The sequence below is a fragment of the Zeus faber genome (genome assembly GCF_960531495.2).
Source record: "Zeus faber genome assembly, chromosome: 19".
Lineage (NCBI taxonomy): Eukaryota > Metazoa > Chordata > Actinopteri > Zeiformes > Zeidae > Zeus > Zeus faber.
In genome coordinates, this window is record NC_137206.1 from 5119755 (window position 1) to 5143938 (window position 24184).

Genomic DNA, 24184 nt, shown 5'->3' on the forward strand with positions numbered 1-24184 from the left:
ATCCTCATGACTGACCGGCTAACTGATTTATTGACTGACTGCAGCTACTGACCGACTGACTGCCTGATACAGACTGACTGCAGGTACTGACTGACTGACTTACACAGTCTGACTGCAGCTAATGACTGAATGACTGACTGACTGATACAGACTGACTGCAGCTTCTGATTGACTGATACGGACTGATACAGACTGACTGCAGGTACTGACTGACTGACTTACACAGTCTGACTGCAGCTAATGACTGACTGACTGACTGACTGATACAGACTGACTGCAGCTACTGACTGACTGACAGACTGACTGACTGATACACACTGACTGCAGCTTCTGATTGACTGATACGGACTGATACCAACTGACTGCAGCTACTGACTGACTAACTGACTGACCGACTGACTGCAGCTATAGACTGAGTGACTGATACAGACCATACAGTCTATAGCTAGTGATATACCGACTGATACAGACTGAATGCAGCTACTGACTGAAGTCTGCAGCTACTGACTAACTGATACAGACTGACTGACTGACTGACTGACTGACGCTGACTGATACTGACTGACTGATTAACTGACTGATACAGACTGACTGGCGGTGCATTTATTACCTGATTACTGTCTTATTCTATCTGATCATATCTTACATATCTTATAGTATCCTACAGGTTTCTTCAGCCTCTTTCCCAGCTGCACTGGAAGAAGTAAACCCAGCCTCACACTTCCTCCTTGCTGTGCTGTGGGAAGGGGAGCCCGTCTCCATGTTGCGTAAAAGTTGTTCCGTAAATTTACCAACTCTCGAAGTATTCCAATTTCCGGCAAATTTCCGGAACGGCCGTTGATTGAAGTGTGTGGGAATGGAAGCAGGAACATTTCCGTAAAGCGGGGATAGAGCCAAATCCAAATAATGCACAAATAGTGGGTTTTGATGAATATTTATATGATAAAAAGATTTGTTTTCAGAAAGAAAATGAGTGAAGTGAGTGGAGTGGATCCTTGGTCTAAAAAGTGATTCCGTTGTCTGGATATTAGACACCTCTTGAACACGTATTACGTAATGTATCCGTAACACTCATCCATGTGGGAAAAGACTTCATACGGAACTTTTCTGTAGAGGAGGCTACGAGGGAATGACTACTTACTGACTTTGGCGGCAGGTTTTATCCAGTAGTTTTACGGATTTCATGTTGGAAAGGGACTTTATTGTATTTTATCTTATTGTATCTTATCTTATTGTATCTTATTGTGTCTTATTGTATATTATAGTTTCTTATTGTATGTTATTGTGTCTTATGTTATTGTATCTTCTTGTGTCCTATTGTATCTTATTGTTTCTTATTGTATCTTATTGTGTCTTATTTAATATTATTGTGTCTTATGTTATTGTATATTATTGTGTCTTATTGTATCTTATTTTTTCTTATTGTATATTATTGTGTATTATTTTATATTATTGTGTCTTATGTTATTGTGTCTTATTGTGTCTTATTGTGTCTATTTGTATCTTATTGTTTCTTATTGTATCTTATTGTGTCTTATTGTATCTTATTGTTTCTTATTGTATATTATCCAATTGTATCATATTGTGTCTTATCTTATTGCACAGTATATTATCTTATTGTGTCTTATTGTATCTGTTTGTGTCTTATCTAATTGTACAGCATATTATCTTATTGGAGCTTATTTTATCTTACTGTATCTTAACATATTGTCTTATTGTATTTTATATTATTGTGTCTTATATTATAATATATATATATATATATTATTTATATATTGTGTGTTATTGTATCTTATTGTATGTTATCTTATTGTATATTATCTAATTGTATCTTATTGTATCTCATCTTATTGTGTCTTATTGTATCCCATTGTGTCTTATTGTATCTTATCTTATTGTGTCTTATCTAATTGTATCTTATTGTATCTCATCTTATTGTGTCTTATTGTATCCCATTGTGTCTTATTGTATCTTATCTTATTGTGTCTTATTGTAATTTATCTTATTGTGTCTTATGTTATTGTTTGTTATTGTATCTAATTGTGTCTTATGTTATTGTTTGTTATTGTATCTAATTGTGTCTTATCTCATTGTACAGTATATCATCTTATTGTATCTTATTGCATCTTAACTTATTGTGTCTTTTTGTATCATATTGTGTCTTATCAAATTGGGAAAAACAGCTGTGATATTAAATGATTGTGAAAATGACAGTAGTTGTTTGATGCCAAATATCAGAACAATTGATTCTAAGTGATACATTTAGGGTTAATTAGTTAGTTAGTTAGTTAGTTAGTAAGTTAGTGTGACTTTCTGATTTTGAACTTTACTTAACTTAGCACACTGAACTACACAAAACCACATAAAACTACACAAACTGAATGACAAACTGAACGACGCAAAGCAGTTGTTTCCACTTAATGATGCCACACACACTGTCTACAAGATGCTTTATTGATTTTAACAATTCAACAATAAAATGTAATAATTAAAATGAAATGACCTTGAATGGAAGCGTCCAACAGTCTTCCTGCAGTGGAGCTGCAGTCTTCCTGCAGTCTTCCTCCTGTCTCCCTACAGTCTTCCTGCGGTCTTCTCACAGTATCCTTGTAGTATAGCTACAGTCTTCCTACTGTCCTCCTACAGTCTTCCTACAGTCTTCCTTGACAGTCTCTCTGCAGTCTCTCTGCAGTCTCTCTGCAGTCCTCCTGTAGTCAGATGTTTAATTCATTTAAATAAGTGGTCTGCATCAATCCAGGCCCCAACTCATGAATGAACCATCTTTGTATTAAATGTCTAGTGTGTGTATTTGTTTATCATTGTGAATATTTATTCTAAAAATGTAGTGTGTTTAGGTGTTTCACAGATTCATGGACATTTATTTAGTTTGTTTTTTAGATCCATTTGCATCGACGTATGATGTCACAAAGTAACCACTGACACTAATATCTCCTAATGATGAGGATGAGCAATTGTAATGGGTGGTACTGACAGTACCGACTGAGAAAGGAGGTGATGTGAGGAGCGAGTAGGAAAAAGGAGATGAAGAAGGGAAGGGGGTGATGGGAGGAGAAGGGAGGTGAAGAAGGAGGTTCACTGGCAGTTCATTGTGGAGTTTCGTGTCCAGACGTGTTCTTGTCAAAACAACATTTATTTCTCAGCATCAACCTTTGATCATTTACACAAGGGCTTTTCAAACCGTGGACGGAGACCCAAAACGGGCCGCAACAAGAATGCAGTCATGTTTACATGAAGCTGCCGCCAAGGGGGGGGGGGGCAATGGGGGGACAATAATAGCAAAGAATTATACACAAATATAACATATTGACATTCTGATTCCAGTGAAATTGTTTTGTATCTGAACTTTACAATATGTTTGACGTTGTTATTGTTGTTCTTCTTTTCAGGGTCAGGGTTAACGCTAACCCTGGTATTAGTATTCACAGTCGTACTCATTTAATAGCAATGCTCTTCACACTAGATCAGGTAGTGGTGTTTATGAGTCAGTGGAAGTTCATGTCCTCTCCATGGTCTTTGCAGTGGTACTCAGTATTTATCCTTTCAGTATCAGTGGTACTCATTATCCATCTAGTAGTAGTAGCAGTACTCAGTATCGATCTAGTAGTAGTACTCAGTATCCATCTCGTAGTAGCAGTAGAAGCCAGTATCCATCCTTTGAGTAGTAGTCGTAATAGTACTCAGTATTCATCCTGTCTGAAGTAGCAGTAGTCATAATCCTTCTAGTAGTACTAGTACTCAGTACTCGTCGTATCTGAAGGTGTTGGTGTAGGGGCAGCGGTAGTCGTAGCTGTCTCGCTCTGTCTTGGTCTGGAGAGTGTCCGGGGGGAAGGACAAGGACTTGATGACTCCCCCTGACTCCTCGGTAACCTTCACCTCTGTGCAGTAGGAGTCCTCAGGTGGGGCGGAGCCGGGGAGGCCTTGGGGGGCTTTGGACGGGGGGCACTGGTAGGACGGCAGGACGGACGGAGGCTTGGGACAGGTCTGGTAGGACGGCAGGACGGATGGAGGCTTGGGACAGGGCTGGTAGGACACCTGGTAGGAAGGGTAAGGAGGAGAGGATGAAGGGATAGTAGAGAAGGAGGAAAGAAGAGTTAAAGGAAAAGATTGGAGAAGAAAAGTATTTCTTTTTATTTATATTTATATATAAATATATATATATATATTTATATTTTTATTTTTTCCCCCATGAGCAACTGAGACCCGCCCATCTATCCATCAACCCAAGCACCCTTCCATCCAGTGCAGGAACAAGGGATTTGAGACCTTTCCTCCAATCCAGAATCTCTCCAGATGTTTAAGAGTCTGAGGTCTTTCCTTGAGGGCTCTCCTCTGCAGTGATGCCGGACTCACGAACGACCCACTCAAATCGTTTGACTCGGGAGTCATGAGTCACTCCACCAAAAGTCTTGTTCGTTCTCTGTAACAGCAGCCAGTCACACAGACTAAACTCCAATCTCGAACAAAAAGACCTGAGAGCTGAGAAAGTCACACATGCGCCCCAAGCGAAGAACAGAACACACAAACCAATTCTCAAATGAGATTCGTGAGTCACGCTTGCGCCTCAAGCCGAGGCAGTGACTCCTGAGCTGAATTGTGAACGAGGATCCAGCAGGCGAACGATGATAAACCAATTGGATCACACGAATGAATGAAAACTTGGAGGAAAATTGAACAAATCTTTTGACTGATTGTTTTCTACCAACTGTCTTTTCTACAGAAGCTACTTTGCTAACAACTATTTTAGAAATGCTGGTTACTCCCTCTAGCTGCCCCCCATGTTGCACAGAGAGGACATAAGGATTTGATTTGAAGAACAGGACTACCTTTGTGGTAGTGGTGATGATGGTCTGTAGTGCTGCAGGCGAGCCTGGCGGGTTGCTAGGGTAACGGCAGGGGTATTCTGGGGTGTAATAGTGGGTGTTATCTCCATAAGGGGCAGCACTCTTCAACAGATCTCTCCATCCAGAGGAAGGTTTCCCTCCCTGCTGGTCAAAGGAGGATGATGAGGAGCCAAGGACTGGAGCAACTCTGCTAGGAGACATAATGCACATATTTATATGAGCATATTCCACACAAATCACATGAATACACCTTATTAAATATCAAATTTAAGACAATGACCTTGGGTCACAGAGGTCAGCACTGTGGGTCGCTTCCCTGTGGAGGGGAGGCGGAAAGGTGCCCGACGCAAGGTATCCTGGGAAATCATAGCCACACCCAGGCCTGGCCATGTACAGCCTGGGATTGCTTGATTTCTGCAGGGTGGGTGGGGCCTCACCCAAGGCATTGTGGGTGTTGTAGTAAGGCTCAGGACTCTGGAAGGAAGGATAATGCTGCGACTGGAGAGGAAAGTTTGTCTCTGCAATGAAGGACAAACGCTCTGGAACTTCAACCAGACCCTGAAAAGAAAATAGAATGATCATGAATACAAAACAACATGGACCCCAGACCCTGGCAAACAACAACAACCAAAGAAAAGATAAAGGGAATGTAGAGGGTCAACAGGTCTCCTGAGCTCCTCTCCTCCCTTCCTTTGGCGTCCTCACCCTTTACCTTTCTTTGAGATCTTCAACCTCTACCTTCCTTTGACGTCCTCACCCTCCACCTTCCATAGGCCCCCTCTCTCTCTCTCCTTCCTTTGGCGTCCTCACCCTCTACCTTCCTTTGGCATCCTCATCCTCTATCTTTCTTTGGCGTCCTCACCCTCTTGCTTCCTTTAATGTCCTCATCCTCTACCTTCCTTTGGCGTCCTCACCCTCTACCTTCCTTTAATGTCCTCACCCTCTACCTTCCTTTGGTGTCCTCACCCTCTACCTTCCTTTGGCGTCCTCACCCTCTACCGGCCTCTGGCATCCTCACCCTCTACTTTCCGTTGGCGTCCTCTCCCTCTGCCTTACTTTGCCGTTCTCATCCTCTACCTTCCTTTGGCATCCTCACCTGCTACCTTCCTTTCGCGTCCTCACCCTCTCCCTTCCTTGAATTGTCCTCACCCTCTACCTTCCTTTGGTGTCCTCACCCTCTACCTTCCTTTGGCGTCCTCACCCTCTACTGGCCTTTGGCATCCTCACCCTCTACTTTCCGTTGCCGTCCTCTCCCTCTGCCTTACTTTGCCGTTCTCATCCTCTACCTTCCTTTGGCATCCTCACCTGCTACCTTCCTTTCGCGTCCTCACCCTCTACCTTCCTTGAATTGTCCTCACCCTCTACCTTCCTTTGGCGTCCTCACCCTCTACCTTCCTTTGGCATCCTTATACTCTACCTTCCTTTGGCCTCCTCACCATCTACCTTCCTTTAATGTCCTCACCCTCTACCTGCCTTTGGTGTCCTCACCTGCTACCTTCCTTTTGTGTTCTCATCCTCTACCTGCCTTTGGCGTCCTCACCCACTACCTTCCTTTGGCGTCCTTTCCCTTTACGTTCCTTTGGCGTCCTCACCCTCTACCTTCCTTTGGCGTCCTTTCCCTCTACCTTCCTTTGGCGTCCTCATCCTCTACCTTCATTTGGCATCCTCGCCCTCTACCTTCCTTTAATGTCCTCACCCTCTACCTTCCTTTGGCGTCCTCACCTGCTACCTTCCTTTGGCGTCCTCACCCTCCACCTTCCTTTGCCGTTCTCGTCCTCTACTTTCCTTTGGTGTCCTCACCCTCTACCCTCTGTTGGCGTCCTCTCCCTCTACCTTCCTTTGGCGTTCTCATCCTCTACTTTCCTTTGGTGTCCTCACCCTCTACCCTCTGTTGGCGTCCTCTCCCTCTACCTTCCTTTGGCGTTCTCATCCTCTACTTTCCTCTGGTGTCCTCACCCTTTACCTTCTGTTGGCGTCCTCTCCCTCTACCTGCCCTTGGCGTCCTCATACTCTACTTTCCTTTGGTGTCCTCATCCTATACCTTCCTTTTGGCGTCCTAGGGTCATGAGACCACAGGAAGGTAAAAAATCTCACCTGTCGTTTCTGAGGGAACGGAGAGCTGACCCTCCTTTTCAGTGAGCTGCGTCGAGACTCCGTCTCAGACTTGGACTCTGGTCTTGGATGGTCATGGACACCTTTGGCCTGTTTGTAATTTGAATAATTATAATAATTCAATATATCATAATATATCATTGATATTAATAATTACCAGACATATTTAATCTGACAGTACAATCTCAGTCTTGTATAATTGATACTAATGATAATACTACTAATATTTAATTTTATATATATATATATATATTTTTTTTTTAATTTATTTATCAAAGAAGGTGTTTGGTCCTGGGAGAAGATAACCTGTATTAACTACTGAAATACAGTATATAATAATAATATTATATGTAATAATAATAACAACCTGAAAGAAGATGTTCTTCCCGTCTACTCTCCAGAAGTTGGTCACTGGGTAACCGCTGTGACCGCGGCAAGCGAGAAGCTCCAAGGACGCACTGCAGCTGGGACACAACTTTTCTGCAACACACACACACACCGTGCACATCATGCACACACACACACACACACACACACACACACACACACACATAAGCAAGCAGACACACACAAACAAACACACCAACAGAATGAGAGGAGAAAGGGCTCAGTTCTCCTGCTTTTCACAATAAGAGTCTCTGAGTCCATGGAGGGGTACTCTACACAATAACAGTCCCCTACTCTGCTGTTTCTGTCGGGCCTTGTCGCAGATGGCGGGTCTGAGCTGCAGCCTGGAGCCGTCGGGCAGCGAACAGCCTCTGGAACAAACCACGACGCCCAGACACGACTTCTTCAGGATCTGACAGTTGTGGTTGTTGGTGTTCCTCATGGCCCAGCCAGACAGGTGGCGCTGGGCGTTCTTATCCTCCCCTGAACAAAACCACAGCAAAACAGTTCAAGCCAGTTAAAATTTTTTTTAAACCAGATTGGAAAATTTCAAAGCATTTTAAACCAGTTTGGTTGAAGAGCACGTCAAACAAGTTTCGACCAGTTTAAATACAATTCAAACCAGTATAAACTAGTTTAATTTAAAACAATTTCAGAACAGTACAAACCAGTCAAAAGCACTGTATATCCTACTTCATATCAAACTGTATATCAGACTATATATCAGACTGTATACTATATATCAGACTTCATCACACTGTAAACTATATATCAGACTGTATATCAGACTGTATACTATATATCAGACTGTATACTATATATCAGACTTTATCACACTGTATACTATATATCAGACTGTATATCAGACTGTATACTATATATCAGACTTTATCACACTGTATACTATATATCAGACTGTATATCAGACTGTATACTATATATCAGACTTTATCAGACTGTATACTATATATCAGACTTTATCACACTGTATACTATATATCAGACTGTATATCAGACTGTATATCAGATTGTATACTATATATCAGACTGTATATCACACTGTATACTATATATCAGACTGTATATCAGACTGTATACTATATATCAGACTGTAAATCAGACTGTATATCAAACTGTATAGTATATGTCAGACTGTATACTTTAAATCAGACTGTATATCAGACTATATCAGACTGTATATCCTACTAGATATCAAACTGTATATCATACTGTATATCACACTGTATATTCTACTATATGCCAGACTGTATATCCCACTATACAGTATATCCCACTGTATATCACACTCTATATCCTACTATATAACCTACTGTATATCACTCTGTACATCCTACTATATATCCCACTGTATATCCTATTGTATATCAGACTATATATCCCACTCTATGTCCTAAAATATATCACACTCTATATTCTATTATATATCACTGTATATCAGACTGGATACCCTACTTCAAATCAGACTCTATATCTTACTGTATTTCCTACTCTATATTACACTATATATCAGACTGTATATCATACTGTATATATCCGACTGTATACCCTAGTGTATATCATATTGTATATCCTACTTCATATCACACAGTATATCCTACTATATATCAGACTGTATATCACACTGTGTATCATATTGTATATCCTACTTTATATCACGCTGTACTTCAGACTTTGCAGTACTCCATGCTATATGTAGTTTTAAAGCTACTTTGAGTCGTCTCACAGTATTTATATGATTCACTTCAGGCTAAATAATTCATAGCGTAACGTATAACATAACTAAAATATTAACAATGTTTTTTGGCCGAACAGAGGTTGATATCATTCAGAAACCTGTGAATAAATACATTTGAGGATTTTAATGAAGCATTACCATTATAGATGAAACGCACATAACCATCAGTCCATTCCTGGAAGGAATCAAACTGCTGGACATCCTGCAGACAGACCCACATGTTAGATGGACGGACAGACAGACAGACCGACAGACAGACAGACAGACAGACAGACAGGTAGACAGATAGGTGGATGGATGGAAAGGCAGACTGACAGATGGACTAGAGTTTATATCTACTAGAGTTTTACATCTACATAGGGAGCTGGTGCGGATTATTTCTGTGTTTTCATCCATATTTGATAAAATACTGATTCTAAATCTATGATAGCTGATCCATAACTCCAACTGAAGAATGATCGATATTATTGATTCCATGTGGAACACAAAGCTCCCGGTTGGTTCAAAGCCAGAAAGGAGCACAAGAAAAACTTCCATCCCAGTTGGAATCCACATCTATCTATTAAATCACACTAATTATTAGATCAGATTAAATCAATTTTAATAATAAAAAAACCAAGAAGAAGAAGAAGAGAAAGGAGAGAAAAAAATGTAAAAGAAAAGGAAAGAGAAGAAGGAGAAGAATTTATACGACGGAGGAGAAAGTGATCATTCATCATTTAACTAGTGTATATTAATTCCATACTTTTCTTCAAATAAGGTTATAAATACGTAATAAATAATGTCCGATACAATAAATAAGAATAATGTAGTTCAGATAAACGTGTAATTATTATTATTTTTATTATTATTATTATTATTATTATTATTATTATTAATAATAATAATAATAATAATAATAATAATAATAATAATAATAATAATAATAATAATAATAATAATAATAACAACAGCGATCCAATAAACGTAATGAAGACGTTGTCATTAATGTAAGAAAGATGTTGATTAGTTTGTTAATTACTTTTCCCGGTGGCACCGGGTCCGGTCCAGCGGACAGCGGGTCCCAGTGTCACCTCACAGCGGGTCCCGGTGTCAACGAGGCCGGTCCAGTTAAATGTGTAATAAATAATAATAAAAATAATAATAATAATAATAAGAATGATAATAATAATAATAATAAACGTAATGAAGACAGTGTCATTAATGTGATCAAGATGTGATTAGTTTGATGTTTAAAATATTTTTTTAACTTTTCACGATGCGGCCCGGGTGGCACCGCACAGCCGGTCCCGGTGTCACTGGAGCCGATCCAGCGGACAGGGTGTCCCGGTGTGACCGAGGCCGGTCCAGCGGACAGCGGGTCCCGGTGTCACCGTACAGCGGTTCCCGGTGCAACCGGGGACGGTCCAGCGGAGTGCGGATCCCGGTTTCACCGTACAGCGGGTCCCGGCATGACCGGGACCGGTCCAGCGGACAGCGGGTCCCGGTGTCACCGTAGAGCGGCTCCCGGTGTCACCGGAGCCGATCCAACGGACAGCGGGTCCCGGTGTCACTGGGGCCGGTCCAGCGGACAGAGGGTCCCGGTGTGACCGAGGCCGGTCCAGCGGACTGCTGGTCCCGGTGTCACCGTGCAGCGGGTCCCGGTGTCACCGGAGCCGATCCAGCGGCAGCGGGTCCCGGTGTCACCGTACAGCGGGTCCCGGTGTCATCGGAGCCGATCGAGCGGACAGTTGGTCCTGGTGTGACCAAGGCCGGTCCAGCGGACAGCGGGTACCGGTGTCACGGTACAGCGGGTCCCGGTGTGACCGGGGCCGGTCAAGAGGACAGCGGTTCCCGGTGTCACCGTACAGCGGCTCCCGGTGTCACCGGAGCCGATCAAGCGGACAGCGGGTCCGGTGTCACCGGGGCCGGTCCAGCGGACAGAGGGTCCCGGTATGACCGAGGCCGGTCCAGCGGAGAGCGGGTCCCGGTGGGACCCGTTAGGGTCCAGCGGACAGAGGGTCCCGGTTTCACCGGGGCCGGTGGATGTGGACACCGAGAGGTTCGGGTTGAAAACCCTGTTTAAAGCACTTTGAATAACTTTTAAAAGAAAAAGTGAAAAGAGCTTTTTCTCATCGTTGACTGGTAAATAATTAGTTTTGAAAGCTTTTAATTTTCTAAACAAACGAAGAGAAAGTGTCAAGATGGAAACTTTTCTTTTAACATCCAGTTGATTTATTTACTTGTGTGTTTTCTCGAATATTTTATATATATATATTTTTTTTCATAGATTATTATATTGTCGTAGATTATATTATTATAGAATATTATATTTTCAAATATTATATTATAAAAGAATATTATATTGTTTTATATTAATTTCTTGTAGAATATTATGTTGTCGTATATTATATCCTTATAGAATACTATATTGTCATAAATTATATTCTTATAAAATATTATATTGTTATATATTATATTCTTATCGAATATTATATCGTTATATATTATATTCGTATAAAGTATTATATTGTTATACTGTATTATTATATTCCATATTGAACTGTACCTGCGGATTATGCAGTTTGGGTTATAGATTGATATCAATATATATTGTTACAGAATATAGAATATATATATTATTTTCATATATATGATATTGTTATATATTATGTTGTTGTATATCATATTGTATTATAATATGTTATATATGATATTGTTATATTTGATATTGTTATATATTATATTATTATTTATGATATTGTCACATATTATATTGCTTTATATTATATTGTTAAATATTATGTTGTTATTTATGATATTGATTATATATTATGTTGTTATTTATTATGTTGTTATAGATGATAAGGTAATATTTGATATTGTTGCATATAATATTTTTATATATGATATTGTTGTATATGTTTTTGTTATATATAATATTGTTATATATGTTATTGTTATATATGATATTGTTATATATTATATTGTTATATATTATATTGTTATATCTGATATTGTTATATATTATATTGTTATATCTGATATTGTTATATATGATATTGTTATATATGTTATTGTTAAATATGTTATTGTTATATCTGATATTGTTACATATAATACTGTTATATATGTTATAGTTATATTTGATATTGTTATATCTGTTATTGTTATATATGTTATTGTTATATATGATATTGTTATATCTGTTATTGTTATATCTGATATTGTTATATCTGTTATTGTTATATATGTTATTGTTATATATGTTATTGTTATATATGTTATTGTTATATATGATATTGTTATATATGTTATTGTTATATATGTTATTGTTATATATGTTATTGTTATATATGATATTGTTATATATTTTATTGTTATATATGATATGTTATATATGTTATTGTTATATATGTTATTGTTATATATGATATTGTTGTATATGTTATTGTTATATATGATATTGTTATATATGTTATTGTTATATATGTTATTGTTATATATGATATTGTTGTATATGTTATTGTTATATATGATATTGTTATATATGTTATTGTTATATATGATATTGTTATATATGTTATTGTTATATATGTTTTGTTATATATGTTATTGTTGTATATGTTATTGTTATATATGATATTGTTATATATGTTATTGTTATATATGTTATTGTTTTATATGATATTGTTGTATATGTTATTGTTATATATGATATTGTTATATATGTTATTGTTATATATGATATTGTTATATATGTTATTGTTATATATGTTATTGTTATATATGATATTGTTGTATATGTTATTGTTATATATGATATTGTTATATATGTTATTGTTATATATGATATTGTTATATATGTTATTGTTATATATGATATTGTTATATATGTTATTGTTATATATGTTTTGTTATATATGTTATTGTTGTATATGTTATTGTTATATATGATATTGTTATATATGTTATTGTATATTGAACTGTACCTGCGGCAGTTTGGGGTCGTTGATGTCCCAGTTGAATTTCATTCCGACGGAACATGCGCAGTCCGGCTCCTCTTCTCTTCTGGACATTTCTTCAAACTTTACCTTCATCAAATTAAATCTTCACGACTTCGGTTCAAAAGCTCAAAATACATTAAAAACAAAGAAGGAAAAACAGAAAGAGGAAGAATTGTTCGTCTTTTAAAACGAAGAAACCTCTGTTTCTCGTTTTAAAGTTTTATGTTCATTTCGTTTTAAAGTAAAATCCGCTCTGAGCTCCGAGAGAAAAGAAAGTGTTTTTGCGGAGAAGCAGCAGGTAAAAGAACAGGTGAGAGGAGGAGGAGGAGGAGGAGGAGGAGGAGGAGGAGGAGAGAAAAGAGGACGGACTTTACCTCTGACAAGGAGGGTGAATTGTATTATTATTATTATTATTTTTATCATTATTATTATTATTATTATTATTATTATTATTATTATTATTATTATTATTATTATTATTATTATTATTATTATTATTATTATTGTTGTTATAATTAATGTGATTAGTATTGTTATTATTGTTGTTATTGTTGTTATTATTATTATTATTATTATTAATATTATATTTTATTATTATTATTATTATTATTTTTTTTTTGTTATTGTTATTGTTATTGTCATTATTATAATGGCTCCATCCCCTATATTATAATAAATTTCCTTGGCACTTTTCGGTCTAAAAGTGTCTGGAACAGAACAACCGCTGCAGCCACAGACATGGTCGAGGCATCGTTAGAACGTTCATGAACATAGGTTCATTCATATCATCGACATACCCTAACCCTAACCCTAACCCTTAGTGAAAAATGACAAGATTTGACTCGAAGTAGCTGAACGTTTGTGCATCGTCCATACACCAAGGTTGCAAAACTTGCGGTCGATGGTGGAGCGAGATGAGTTTGTGGAGAAAGATGCTTTGTGACATCATCATCCAATTCATTATAAATGTGCAGGTTGTGGCTTCAAACATCCATTCGCAGTGTGTGTGTGTGTGTGTGTGTGTGTGTGTGTGTGTGTGTGTGTGTGTGTGTGTGTGTGTGTGTGTGTGTGTGTGTGTGTGTGTGTGTGTGTGTGTGTGTGTGTGTGTGTGTGTGTGTGTGTGTGTGTGTGTGTGTGTGTGTGCGTGTATTGTCTTACCTCTTTGATGTCACACATGGAGTTCGCTTGCAGCTCCAGAGCGAGGGGTTTGAATCTTGTCCGTTTTATTTTAGTCCCAAAAGTTTGAAATGTTGATGAAATGACACTGGGAACCATTTGGATCTTGATGATAATGATAATGATAATGATAACAACAATAAAAATGATAATAATAATAATAATAATACAAATAAATAATAATAATAAAAATAAATAAAAATAAATAATAATAATCATGATAATAATCATAATAATAACAACAATTATGACGATAATAACCACAATAACAATAACAATCAAAACAATGATAACAACATTAAACAATGATAATAATACATAATACAAATAATAATAGATGCTGCTAATGTACAAATTAAAAGACAGAAACAATGACGGTTCTGAGTTTGAACTCGTGGCCTTTTGGTTTGCATGTTCCCCTCATGTTCCCGAGAGGGAGAGAGAGAGGGAGAGAAAAAGAGAGAGAGAGAGGGGAAAGTTGCTGAGTGTCGCTCTGTCAGCAGAACAAACTGAGACTGAACCTGGTTCTCACTGTGTGTGTGTGTGTGTGTGTGTGTGTGTGTGTGTGTGTGTGTGTGTGTGTGTTGTGTAAACACTCTGTGTGTTTTTCCCAAAACAAACATGAAGCACGTTCTTCGTTAGAGGACGAAGATTGTGCTGATGGAGAGAGAGAGTTATTGATCCTTTAAATAGAGAGAGAGGGAGATAGCGAGAGAGAAGAGAGAGAGAGAGAGTGAGGGGAGAGAGAGACAGAGATAGCGAGGGGGGAGATTTTGAGTTTTAAAAAACCTTTGATTGAACATATTTTCATGTTGACAGGAACAAACAAAAAATATTCCCATCACAAGTATTCCCATCACACCTTTTACTTATAGTAATTATTAAAAAATAAAATACATACAACACATAAAATAAATAAACAAAATGCAGCAACAGCGTTTCATTTAGCAGGAAGGTCCAGAGAGACCCTGGACCTACTGCTTCCCATCTGTCAGTGAGGAGGCTGCAGGGCCCCGGGGTCGCCAGGGACAGGGGGCCCGACGACACCAGGGCGGGCCATCCAGGAGCTCCTCCCCCAGACAGCTCCAGGAAAGCAGCAGGGAGCCCCTCCACACCGAGCACCTTGTCTGGTGGCAGGTGCCCCGCTGCAGCGGTGTCCTTCAGGGCGATGAGCTCCTCCTGGGTGACGGGGGGAGTCCGGGGCGACCCGTTCCTGCTCTCCCTGTTGACCCCCTGAAGAGGGCGACAGCCCCCCCCCACGCATCCTCCGGCCCATAGGGGGCGGTGGAGAAAGCCCCCCCCCCCCCATCAGGGGGACAGAGGCAGGCCTTCAGCCTCCTCTGGGCCGCCGGCCTCTCCAGGATGAAGAATAAACCTAAAGAGGTGGGTCTTAAAAAAAACAAAGCCCCCTCCTTTCCCTCCCTCCAACCGTCAACGTTTAAATACCCCACATGGTGGATTACGAAATCAAAAACAACGTCTAAAAAGTGATAAGTACAAGTCCAAGGAGGTACTTACAGGTGACTGAGTGACAGTTAATGACAATATTACTACTAGGTTTGAAGGCACTCACAATACACAAGAAGTGAAGGTATTAGGGAAGTCAAGTTGTGGAGCGGAACATTCAGGTGCAGGTGCTGGTGCAGGTGCAGGTGCAGGTGCTGGTGCAGGTGCAGGTGCTGGTGCAGGTGCAGGTGCAGGTGCAGGTGCAGGTGCTGGTGCAGGTGCAGGTGCAGGTGCAGGTGCAGGTGCTGGTGCAGGTGCAGGTGCTGGTGCAGGTGCAGGTGCAGGTGCAGGTGCTGGTGCAGGTGCAGGTGCAGGTGCAGGTGCTGGTGCAGGTGCAGGTGCAGGTGCTTCCATCATATCAATGCTATTTCAACATTGCTATTCTTATCAAGCTGACACGTGGGATTCTTCACTTTTAGGTTAAAGGATCTGAAATGTAATTGAGTTGAGTTTGGAGGGCTCCCTTCGCTCTTCTTCTGCTGCTGGGTTTGTTTTGCTGCAGCTCCGAGACGCTGCCTCACAGCGCAGTGAAAGCAGCATCACGTGTCAACATAATAATCAACAACAACAACAACAACAACAACAACAACAACAATAATAATAATAATAATAATAATAATAATAATAATAATAATAATAATAATAATAATAATAATAACAACAACAACAACAACAACAACAATAATAATAATAATAATAATAATAATAATAATAATAATAACAACAACAACAACAACAACAACAACAACAACAACAACAATACAACTACTACTACTAATAATAATAATTATAATAACAATAATAATAATAATAATAATAATACGAAGAAGAAGAAGAAGAAGAAGAAGAAGCTCCGCAGCTGATCCGAGTTACAGTGATTGAGGACCAGGACCAGGACCAACATGGTAAAAAACGCTTTTTTATTCTGTTTAAACTGCTTCACATTTATCTTCTGGATTCAACTTAAATCCCGCGACTCAAGTCCGGACTGTGCTGTGGTTTCCCTGGACCCAGATAGGAGTACAGCCCGGACTTGAGTCGCGGGATTTAACTCGTCTGTGGATCTGGTCCTGGTTCTAGTCCTGGTCCTGGTTCTAGTCCTGGTCCTGGTTCTAGTCTTGGTCCTGGTCAGCGTGGTGGTTCGGGGAGGGGGGAGGTTTTAATTGTGTTGAATTAGAGGATTTCTTTACAATAAAATGCTTTGAACTGTTTTTCACATTTTAACTATTTTATTTATTTACTAAAACGCATCTGAACAGAAGTAACTTGAATACTTGTACAACCGGAATACTAAAATAATTGATTTTAGTCAAGTACTTGTTAAAGAGAGGAGATATATATATTAGTAGTGAGGTGACTTGTTGTCGGGCAAAATGGCGCAACGTTCCCTTTGTATATAGTTCAATTTACAACCTTCTACTGTCCTTCCACTCATGCCGCTTTTTTTTATTTTTTATTTTAACCTGTGTTGTCATCATGCTGGACATACAACACAGAGTATTTGTTCCATTGCATCCAGGACAGAGTTCGTCTGCAGGTGGAGTTGAACTTCTCAGCCTGCAATGACACTCTTTATTCATTCTTTAATCATCAACAACTGCTGCAATAACTCTGTCCTGTGGACGAGTCAGCTTTGGTTATAGAGAGTCACCACCAACCCCCCTCTTTGGAGAACTATTTATCATGTTTTTGTCTATAAACAACTGATCACTACTCCAAGAGGTGGAGAATCACCACGGTGAGAGAAATAAACATAGGACCAAACAACATATACACAAAAACATAAACATTGGACGACAACATGTATTGAAAAACAGTGAATTACGTCCAGGAAAACTAGAACTACAACTGGTCACGTGGCCTCTTCCTGTCAGTTATGGCAGCAAATGAGGGAGGAAAGGAGAGGAATGCAACCAGGAGGTGCTGATGTGCACTCCAAGCAGGTGTGTGTGTGTGTGTGTGTGTGTGTGTCATCCCAGTTGGTTCTGGTGTAGAAGGTTGGTATTATGTCGTGGCGCCTCCAAGCAGTGGAAGGGGCCCTGAAGCCCCCATGAGCTCCGCAGCTGCATAGACACCCCACAGCTGCAAGAAAGCCCCGAGCACTCTGTCCTGCGGTGGCCACAGAATACCCCCGGGAAGCCGGAGGCCCGCGGAGCAAACACCACGCCTATCCCTGAGGAGCAAAACCCAGTTCCAGGGAGCAAGAGGAGACCCCACACCCCAGGGGCGCACACATTCAACCCACCCCAAAGTGCAGGTACAAGATGCAGGCATAGAACCCGGGCCGCGGGTGCCAGGCACAGACTGCAGGCCCCTGACCGACACCCGAGGGGTGCGAACAACACTGGTGGAGTGTTGTTCGGAGTAGAATTGGTGTGCGAGTGCATGTGTTCTTAGCTAATATGAGTGGGATTAAAATTTCGGGACAGACGAGAAGCACGCTGGGGCAGGAGTGTGACAGGCAAGATGGCAGCCGCCTGGCGCATCCCCACAGCCCGACGCCCTAGCGACGAGCACTCCGTGCCCCGAGAGTGCCAGAGGACAGATTCCCCAGCAGCCCGGTGTGACTAGAGGATTCCGGCCCCCACCGAGGGAGGCCAGATGGTGAGCCCCGCGCTGAGCACACCTGTCCAGCTTCAGGCCCACGGTTCACAGGACCAGACGGAATGCCTAACCAGGCCTGGCCCAACAGAAAAAGAGCGGGCACCACCACCGGTCCCCCTACCACCCCCATGGGGCTCCGAGACCCCCCACGACCACAGGCCTACGCGCCATGGATGTCCACAAAGCCGCCGGGCACCCACCCAACCGCAATGCCTCTGGGAGACCAGGAGAACCCCCAAATGTCCTAAAACACCACGACATCCCCCAACTTAGTTTAAGTTAGTTTTTCCATTGAGATGTATTCTATTACTAATTCTCTGTTTATCCAATTGAGTAATATTATTTTCTTGCCAATTGTTAAGGCGATCAATGGGTTGGTGGTGTTTAAGTGTTGGGTCAACTGAGGAGAGGTCACCGAGGAGACATACAGTCGGGAGACTGGAATACTGCGACGCAGAAGGGCCGATAGCTTCTTAGTGATGTTGGTCCAGAATGCTAGGATAGGTGGGCAGAGCCAGAAGTCATGAAAGTAGTCATCTCTGGTATTAAGGGAACAGTGAGAGCGAACGTCTTTATCCACAAAACCCATTTTGAACATTTTGTGTTCCGTGATATGAACTCTGTGCAGAAACTTATATTAGATGAGTTGCATTTTAGAATTGCTGGTCATAGAAAGGTGTTGTTACAAATAAGATTCCACAGGTTGATATGGGTGGGAACAGCGAGGTATCTTTCCCATTCCATGATAGGTAAAGATAAATCGTGTGATGATAAAAGATATTCTTCTTCTTAAATTGTCATCTGTTTTTGATAAAAGTTTGTTTATTCTGGAAAAGGGATTTCATGAATGACCAAATGAGTGAGATGTTCAATCATTGGAGGTGGTTGTAGAATGTTGTTCGTCAATTTGTTTTAACTTTTAGAGACTGCTGTAGTTGAAGGAATTGAAGGAAGCTGTAGCCACCGATATTATATCTTTTGGGTTAAGGTTGGAAAGGATATAAGCTAATTGTTTTCAAAAAGCAGATGAGTAATTCCTTGTCTTTTCCAAGACCTGGAGATTATTGGTCTGTTTTTAACCAGAATATCTGGGTTGTGCCAGATTGGCGTGAATTTGTTTGGAGGTAGAGTGGGACCACTGAGTTTGAGGGATCTCCACCAGGCTGACAGAGCCGTTGCGATGAATGGATTTTTAAAGTGATTATGTTTCCTTATTGATTCAGTAAGGAATGGAAAATCAGATATTGATTACTCCTGACATTCAGTTTGTTCAATGTCTTACCAACAATGGCCCAATTGTTGCTCTGGTTGTAACCATTTGATTATAAATTGAAGATGGTTCGTTAGATAGTAGTATCTGAAGTTTGGGGCTGCTAACAAGTCTTTGTTTTTCTGTAGTGTTGCTAGTTTAATTCTTGCACTGGGGTCATTAAAAATATATAGTTTATTTTTGGTAGTATATTCATTTTCACTGCTGCTATCCTACCAATTATTGAGGTGGGTAGGTTGTTCCATCGAATGAGGTCTTCAATGGATTTAAGCAATGGACAAAAGTTAAGGGTGAAAAAATCTGACAGATTGGAGATATCAATACTATCAAATGTTGCCCATTGTGATGGTTAAGGGAAGTTTCTGGGTTACGGCATTGCAGTCGCCAATACTGAATGGTTTTAGTCCAATTTATTGAATTGAATAGTCTGAGAAAGCTGATAATTTAGATATACACCTCCGGTAGGGTTGATTTTTGGGTTCCGTACATACAACAAGATATTGTCTGCATACAAACTAATTTTGTGAACAGTTTCCTGTTTGTTTGCCTACGCTATTACTGTTTTGACGGATGGCCGTTGCGAGGGGTTCAATAAAGATGGCGAATAGTAAAGGGGAGAGCGGACATCCTTGTGTTGTGCTGCGTTGTAGAGTTAAACGCTGTGAAGTGTAACCATTGGTGATGACAGAAGCAGATAGGGGGTTACAGAGGATTTTGATCCGCTGAATGAGGGACTCTCCAAAGTCAAATTTTTTTGAAGATTGAAAAGAGATATGTCCAATTAACTCTGTCAAATACCTTTTTGGCATCTAGAGAGGCAATATCAGTATTTAAGTTGTTCCTTTGAGATATGCTGATCAGAATTAATGAAGGGCACATATTGCTGGATGAATGTCTGCCTTTGACAAAGCCTGTTTGGTCTGGGTGAACTATAAATGCAATTACTTTTTCAAATCTGTTGGTCAGTATTATACTAATAATCTTTAGATTGCAATTAATAAGACTTATGGGTCTATAACCGGAGGTTGATCCGGTTTATTGTTGGGCATAGAGGAGAGAGCTTTCCTGAGTTCTTCTAGAGTAAGTGGCAACTCATGTAGTCTTAACGGAGACGACCGACTTGAATTACAGATTTCCGAGTTCCCATGAAACGCAGCATTGCTTCCCGCCGCGTTGTGTGGATTCTGCGGAGTGAACGTGCATGGTGTCGCTCAGAGATGTAGGCGTGGCTTTTTGTTGTCATACAGGTACTCCTAAATTAACAAGATATATATAAAAACCTACCTGTTTAACGACTGTTCGGACTAACGACCAGCTCTCTGACCAGTCTGTATTGTACGCAGTGAAGTGTCTCAGCGTCAAGGATCTCATCACCATTTATACACTGTATTTACTATATACACTATACACTCTATATAAAGTATATACAGTATACACTATATATATACTATAAACACTGTATACATCTCATCATCCGTCAGTCTCGTTCCCACAGTCTAGCGTTCACAATCTTAATACAAGACTTCTATTTCGTAATGCCACATTTCCGTTTCTTAGAGGCAAATTAATGGGGCGTGGTTATCTGACAGATTCAGAGCCGGCGGGGAAGAGCGTCGTCGTTCTCCCACACAACAGTAGTGGGTGATCGGTGCTGGTCCTCAGCTCCTGATACCTCCTTGTTTGGAGCCATGGGCCGGTAGGGAGCAAGCTAATGCCAGTACTCTATACGGTGAATGAATACTGACGTCCAAATCGAGTACTCGAGTACTCATGCCCATCCCTAAAAATGATACCAGTATTATACCGGTATTATCGTCAACGGATTAGTCAACGACTTGTTCTGTAATGCGTACGGAAGCGAACGGTTCGATATGTCTATCGTTACATCCATAATAACAGTGCAGAGTGCATTCATATAATGTGGAAATGTTGATGATTTAAAAAGTAGATCTGTGATATTTTGTCGTGCGGTTTAAAAAGTACTGCTGCAGTGTTTTGAAGTACTTCCTGCTTCTCTCTGAGCTGGAGCTCCGGTTGGAGGACGCTCTGCACCAGAGCAACGCCGCCACTCTGGTCTATGTCCTGAAGGAGGAGGGGCTGACCCCCACCACGCTGAGAAGGCTGGACAAGCTGGTAACGAAGGTAATGGAACCAAGCTTGTAACGGACAGGACTTATTGGCAATAGTATTTATGGTACAATAGTATTTAACTTGACTATATTTATTATAGTATAATGGCATTTAACTTGACTGTATTTAGTGAAGTATAATTGCATTCAACTTGACAATATTTAGTATAGTATAATGGCATTTTACTTGACTATATTTATGATGGAACATAGTATTTTATTTTGTAGTATTTATTTCCTGGGCAGGAACTGAGTGAAGCTGGCTTTGGAAACGTGAGTCTGGTGCTGAAAGCTGTGGGACGGATTTCAGAAGAGGATCTGGATTCACTGCTGGAGCTCGGACTGGGAACCAAGGTGTATAACATTCTTGGGGCTATGTACTATTACTTCTAGTACTATGTAGTTATACTAATTGTACTACATAATACTATGAGTACTACATGGAAGTATTCCTAGCCAGAGCTCAGACTGGGAACCAGGGTGTGTGTGGGGATAGTGATGTTATCATTAGTGATATAGTAGTAGTAGTACTAGCAGGGCTTAATTTGTACAGGAACAGGATCCTGGACGTTACACATCTGGACCAGCATCATAACCTGTCAGTACATTCGGTGTAAAACTGTAGTATATATTTATGAGTAATTATTAAAGTTATTCCTTCAGGGACGGGGTTACTTCCTGTTTACTCTTTCTATCGGACTCCTCTTTCCTTCCACTACGTCTCTGTTCTTCCAGCTCTTCATCCTCCTCCTCTGCTTCCTGTAGGAAGCAGGAAGAGATGGTGCATTCCGTGGAACTGGGAAATTTGTTTCCACTCTTCAGTCGTTGCGTCTCTAGAATGGAGGGCTTCGTTTCATGACTTTTATATGTTTATTTACTGTACAAAATGTAAATAATTCTAAAATGATCGGGGGCTAGTAGTAATACTTCTTCCTGCAGGTGCTGTTGTGGTTCGAAGCCATGCGACCCCTGTTGACCTCTGACCTCTACAGGCACTCTGCCGCTCTGCTGAACATGACTGAAGAGTTCTACGACTACTTTCTGGTAAGAGGCATTCTGGCTTGTGCTGGCTGACCTTTTCTGACTGGCTGACTGACTTGTGCTGACTGGTTCTCACTAGCTGGCTGACTTATTCTGACTGGCTTGATCTGACTGGCTGACTGACTGGGCTTGGCTGGGTGACTTGTTCTGACTGGCTGGCTGACTGACTGTGCTGACTGGTTCCGACTGGCTGGCTGACTGGTTCTGACTTGTTCTGACTGGCTGACCTTGTTATGACTGGCTTGATCTGACTGGCTGACCTGTTCTGGCTGACTGGTGCCGGCTGGCTGACTGGTTCTGACTGGCTGGCTGATCGTGACTGGCTGGCTAACCTTGTTATGAATGGCTTGATCTGGCTGGCTGATCCTGTTCTGACTGGCTTGATCTGACTGACACCAACATGTCAGGAAATACAGGAGTCGTTCACACAGAGCGGTGTCTCAGCCTTCGTTGACTGACTGACTGGTTAGTTTGACTGACTGGTTGGATAACTGACTAATTGACTGGTTGACTGGCTAGTTGGCTGGCTGGCTGACTGACCGACCCGCCGGTTAACTGGCTGAGTGACTGGTTAACTCACGGGCTGACTGGCTGAATAACGGTCTGACTGGTTAACTGAAGTGTGTCTGTCTCCTCAGCTTCTGGGCCAGGCTTCTCATCAAGGTAGGTTGTGTTGTTTCTAGCTCAGCGCTCTGTTCTGATTGGTCAGTAGCTGCGGCCGGAGCTGGTCGGCTGTGAAAGTAAAGCACCAGGTTCTGATGGTGTTTCCACTAAATCCATCGTTCATATGTAGAACAGTTCCATCTGATGTCACTGGCAGCTCTTCAACTACACAACTATTCACAACTATGCAACTATTCAGACTAGTAATAAAACTAGTCATACTTGTTATACAATAAGTTATACTTTTTATACAACTATTCATACTAGTAAAACAAATAGTCATACAAGTAAAAAAACTATGCATACTAGCTACACAACTAGTCATACAACTGTCAATACTAGTTATACAACTAGTCGTACTAGTTATACAACTAGTCGTACTAGTAATACAACTAGATATACTCGTAATAAAATGAGTCATACTAGTAATACAACTATTCACACTAGTCCCCATCAGACGTCCTTATCTCTTAATAACCTTCAGAGACAAACTTCTGAAAACACAGACGTCTGTTATTTACAGATAATGAGCGTCTAGACAGATGCCTACATAGCCACTAAATGCTTTTGTGTGTACTGTGTGTATCGTGTGTGTACTGTGTATTGTGTGTACTGCGTGTGTTGTGTGTATGCTGTGTATCCTGTGTACTGTGTAGTGCCGCTCCCCCTGCTGGCAGCAGTTCTCCTGCACT

The 24184-nt window shown here is 40.6% G+C and overlaps 1 protein-coding gene across 1 annotated transcript; it reads right to left on the bottom strand.

Annotated features, from left to right (window-relative positions):
• Nucleotides 1–3474: 3474 nt before the first annotated feature.
• On the bottom strand, nucleotides 3475–13175 carry gcm2 (glial cells missing transcription factor 2; the record flags this gene model as incomplete). The annotated part of the gene is made up of 8 exons (XM_080020107.1): nucleotides 3475–4053; nucleotides 4845–5049; nucleotides 5143–5420; nucleotides 6957–7064; nucleotides 7342–7454; nucleotides 7656–7844; nucleotides 9256–9319; nucleotides 13089–13175. The coding sequence occupies 8 exons, from the start codon at nucleotides 13173–13175 to the stop codon at nucleotides 3757–3759; spliced, it is 1341 nt and encodes a 446-aa protein (XP_079876233.1). The 3' UTR covers nucleotides 3475–3756.
• Nucleotides 13176–24184: the final 11009 nt, after the last annotated feature.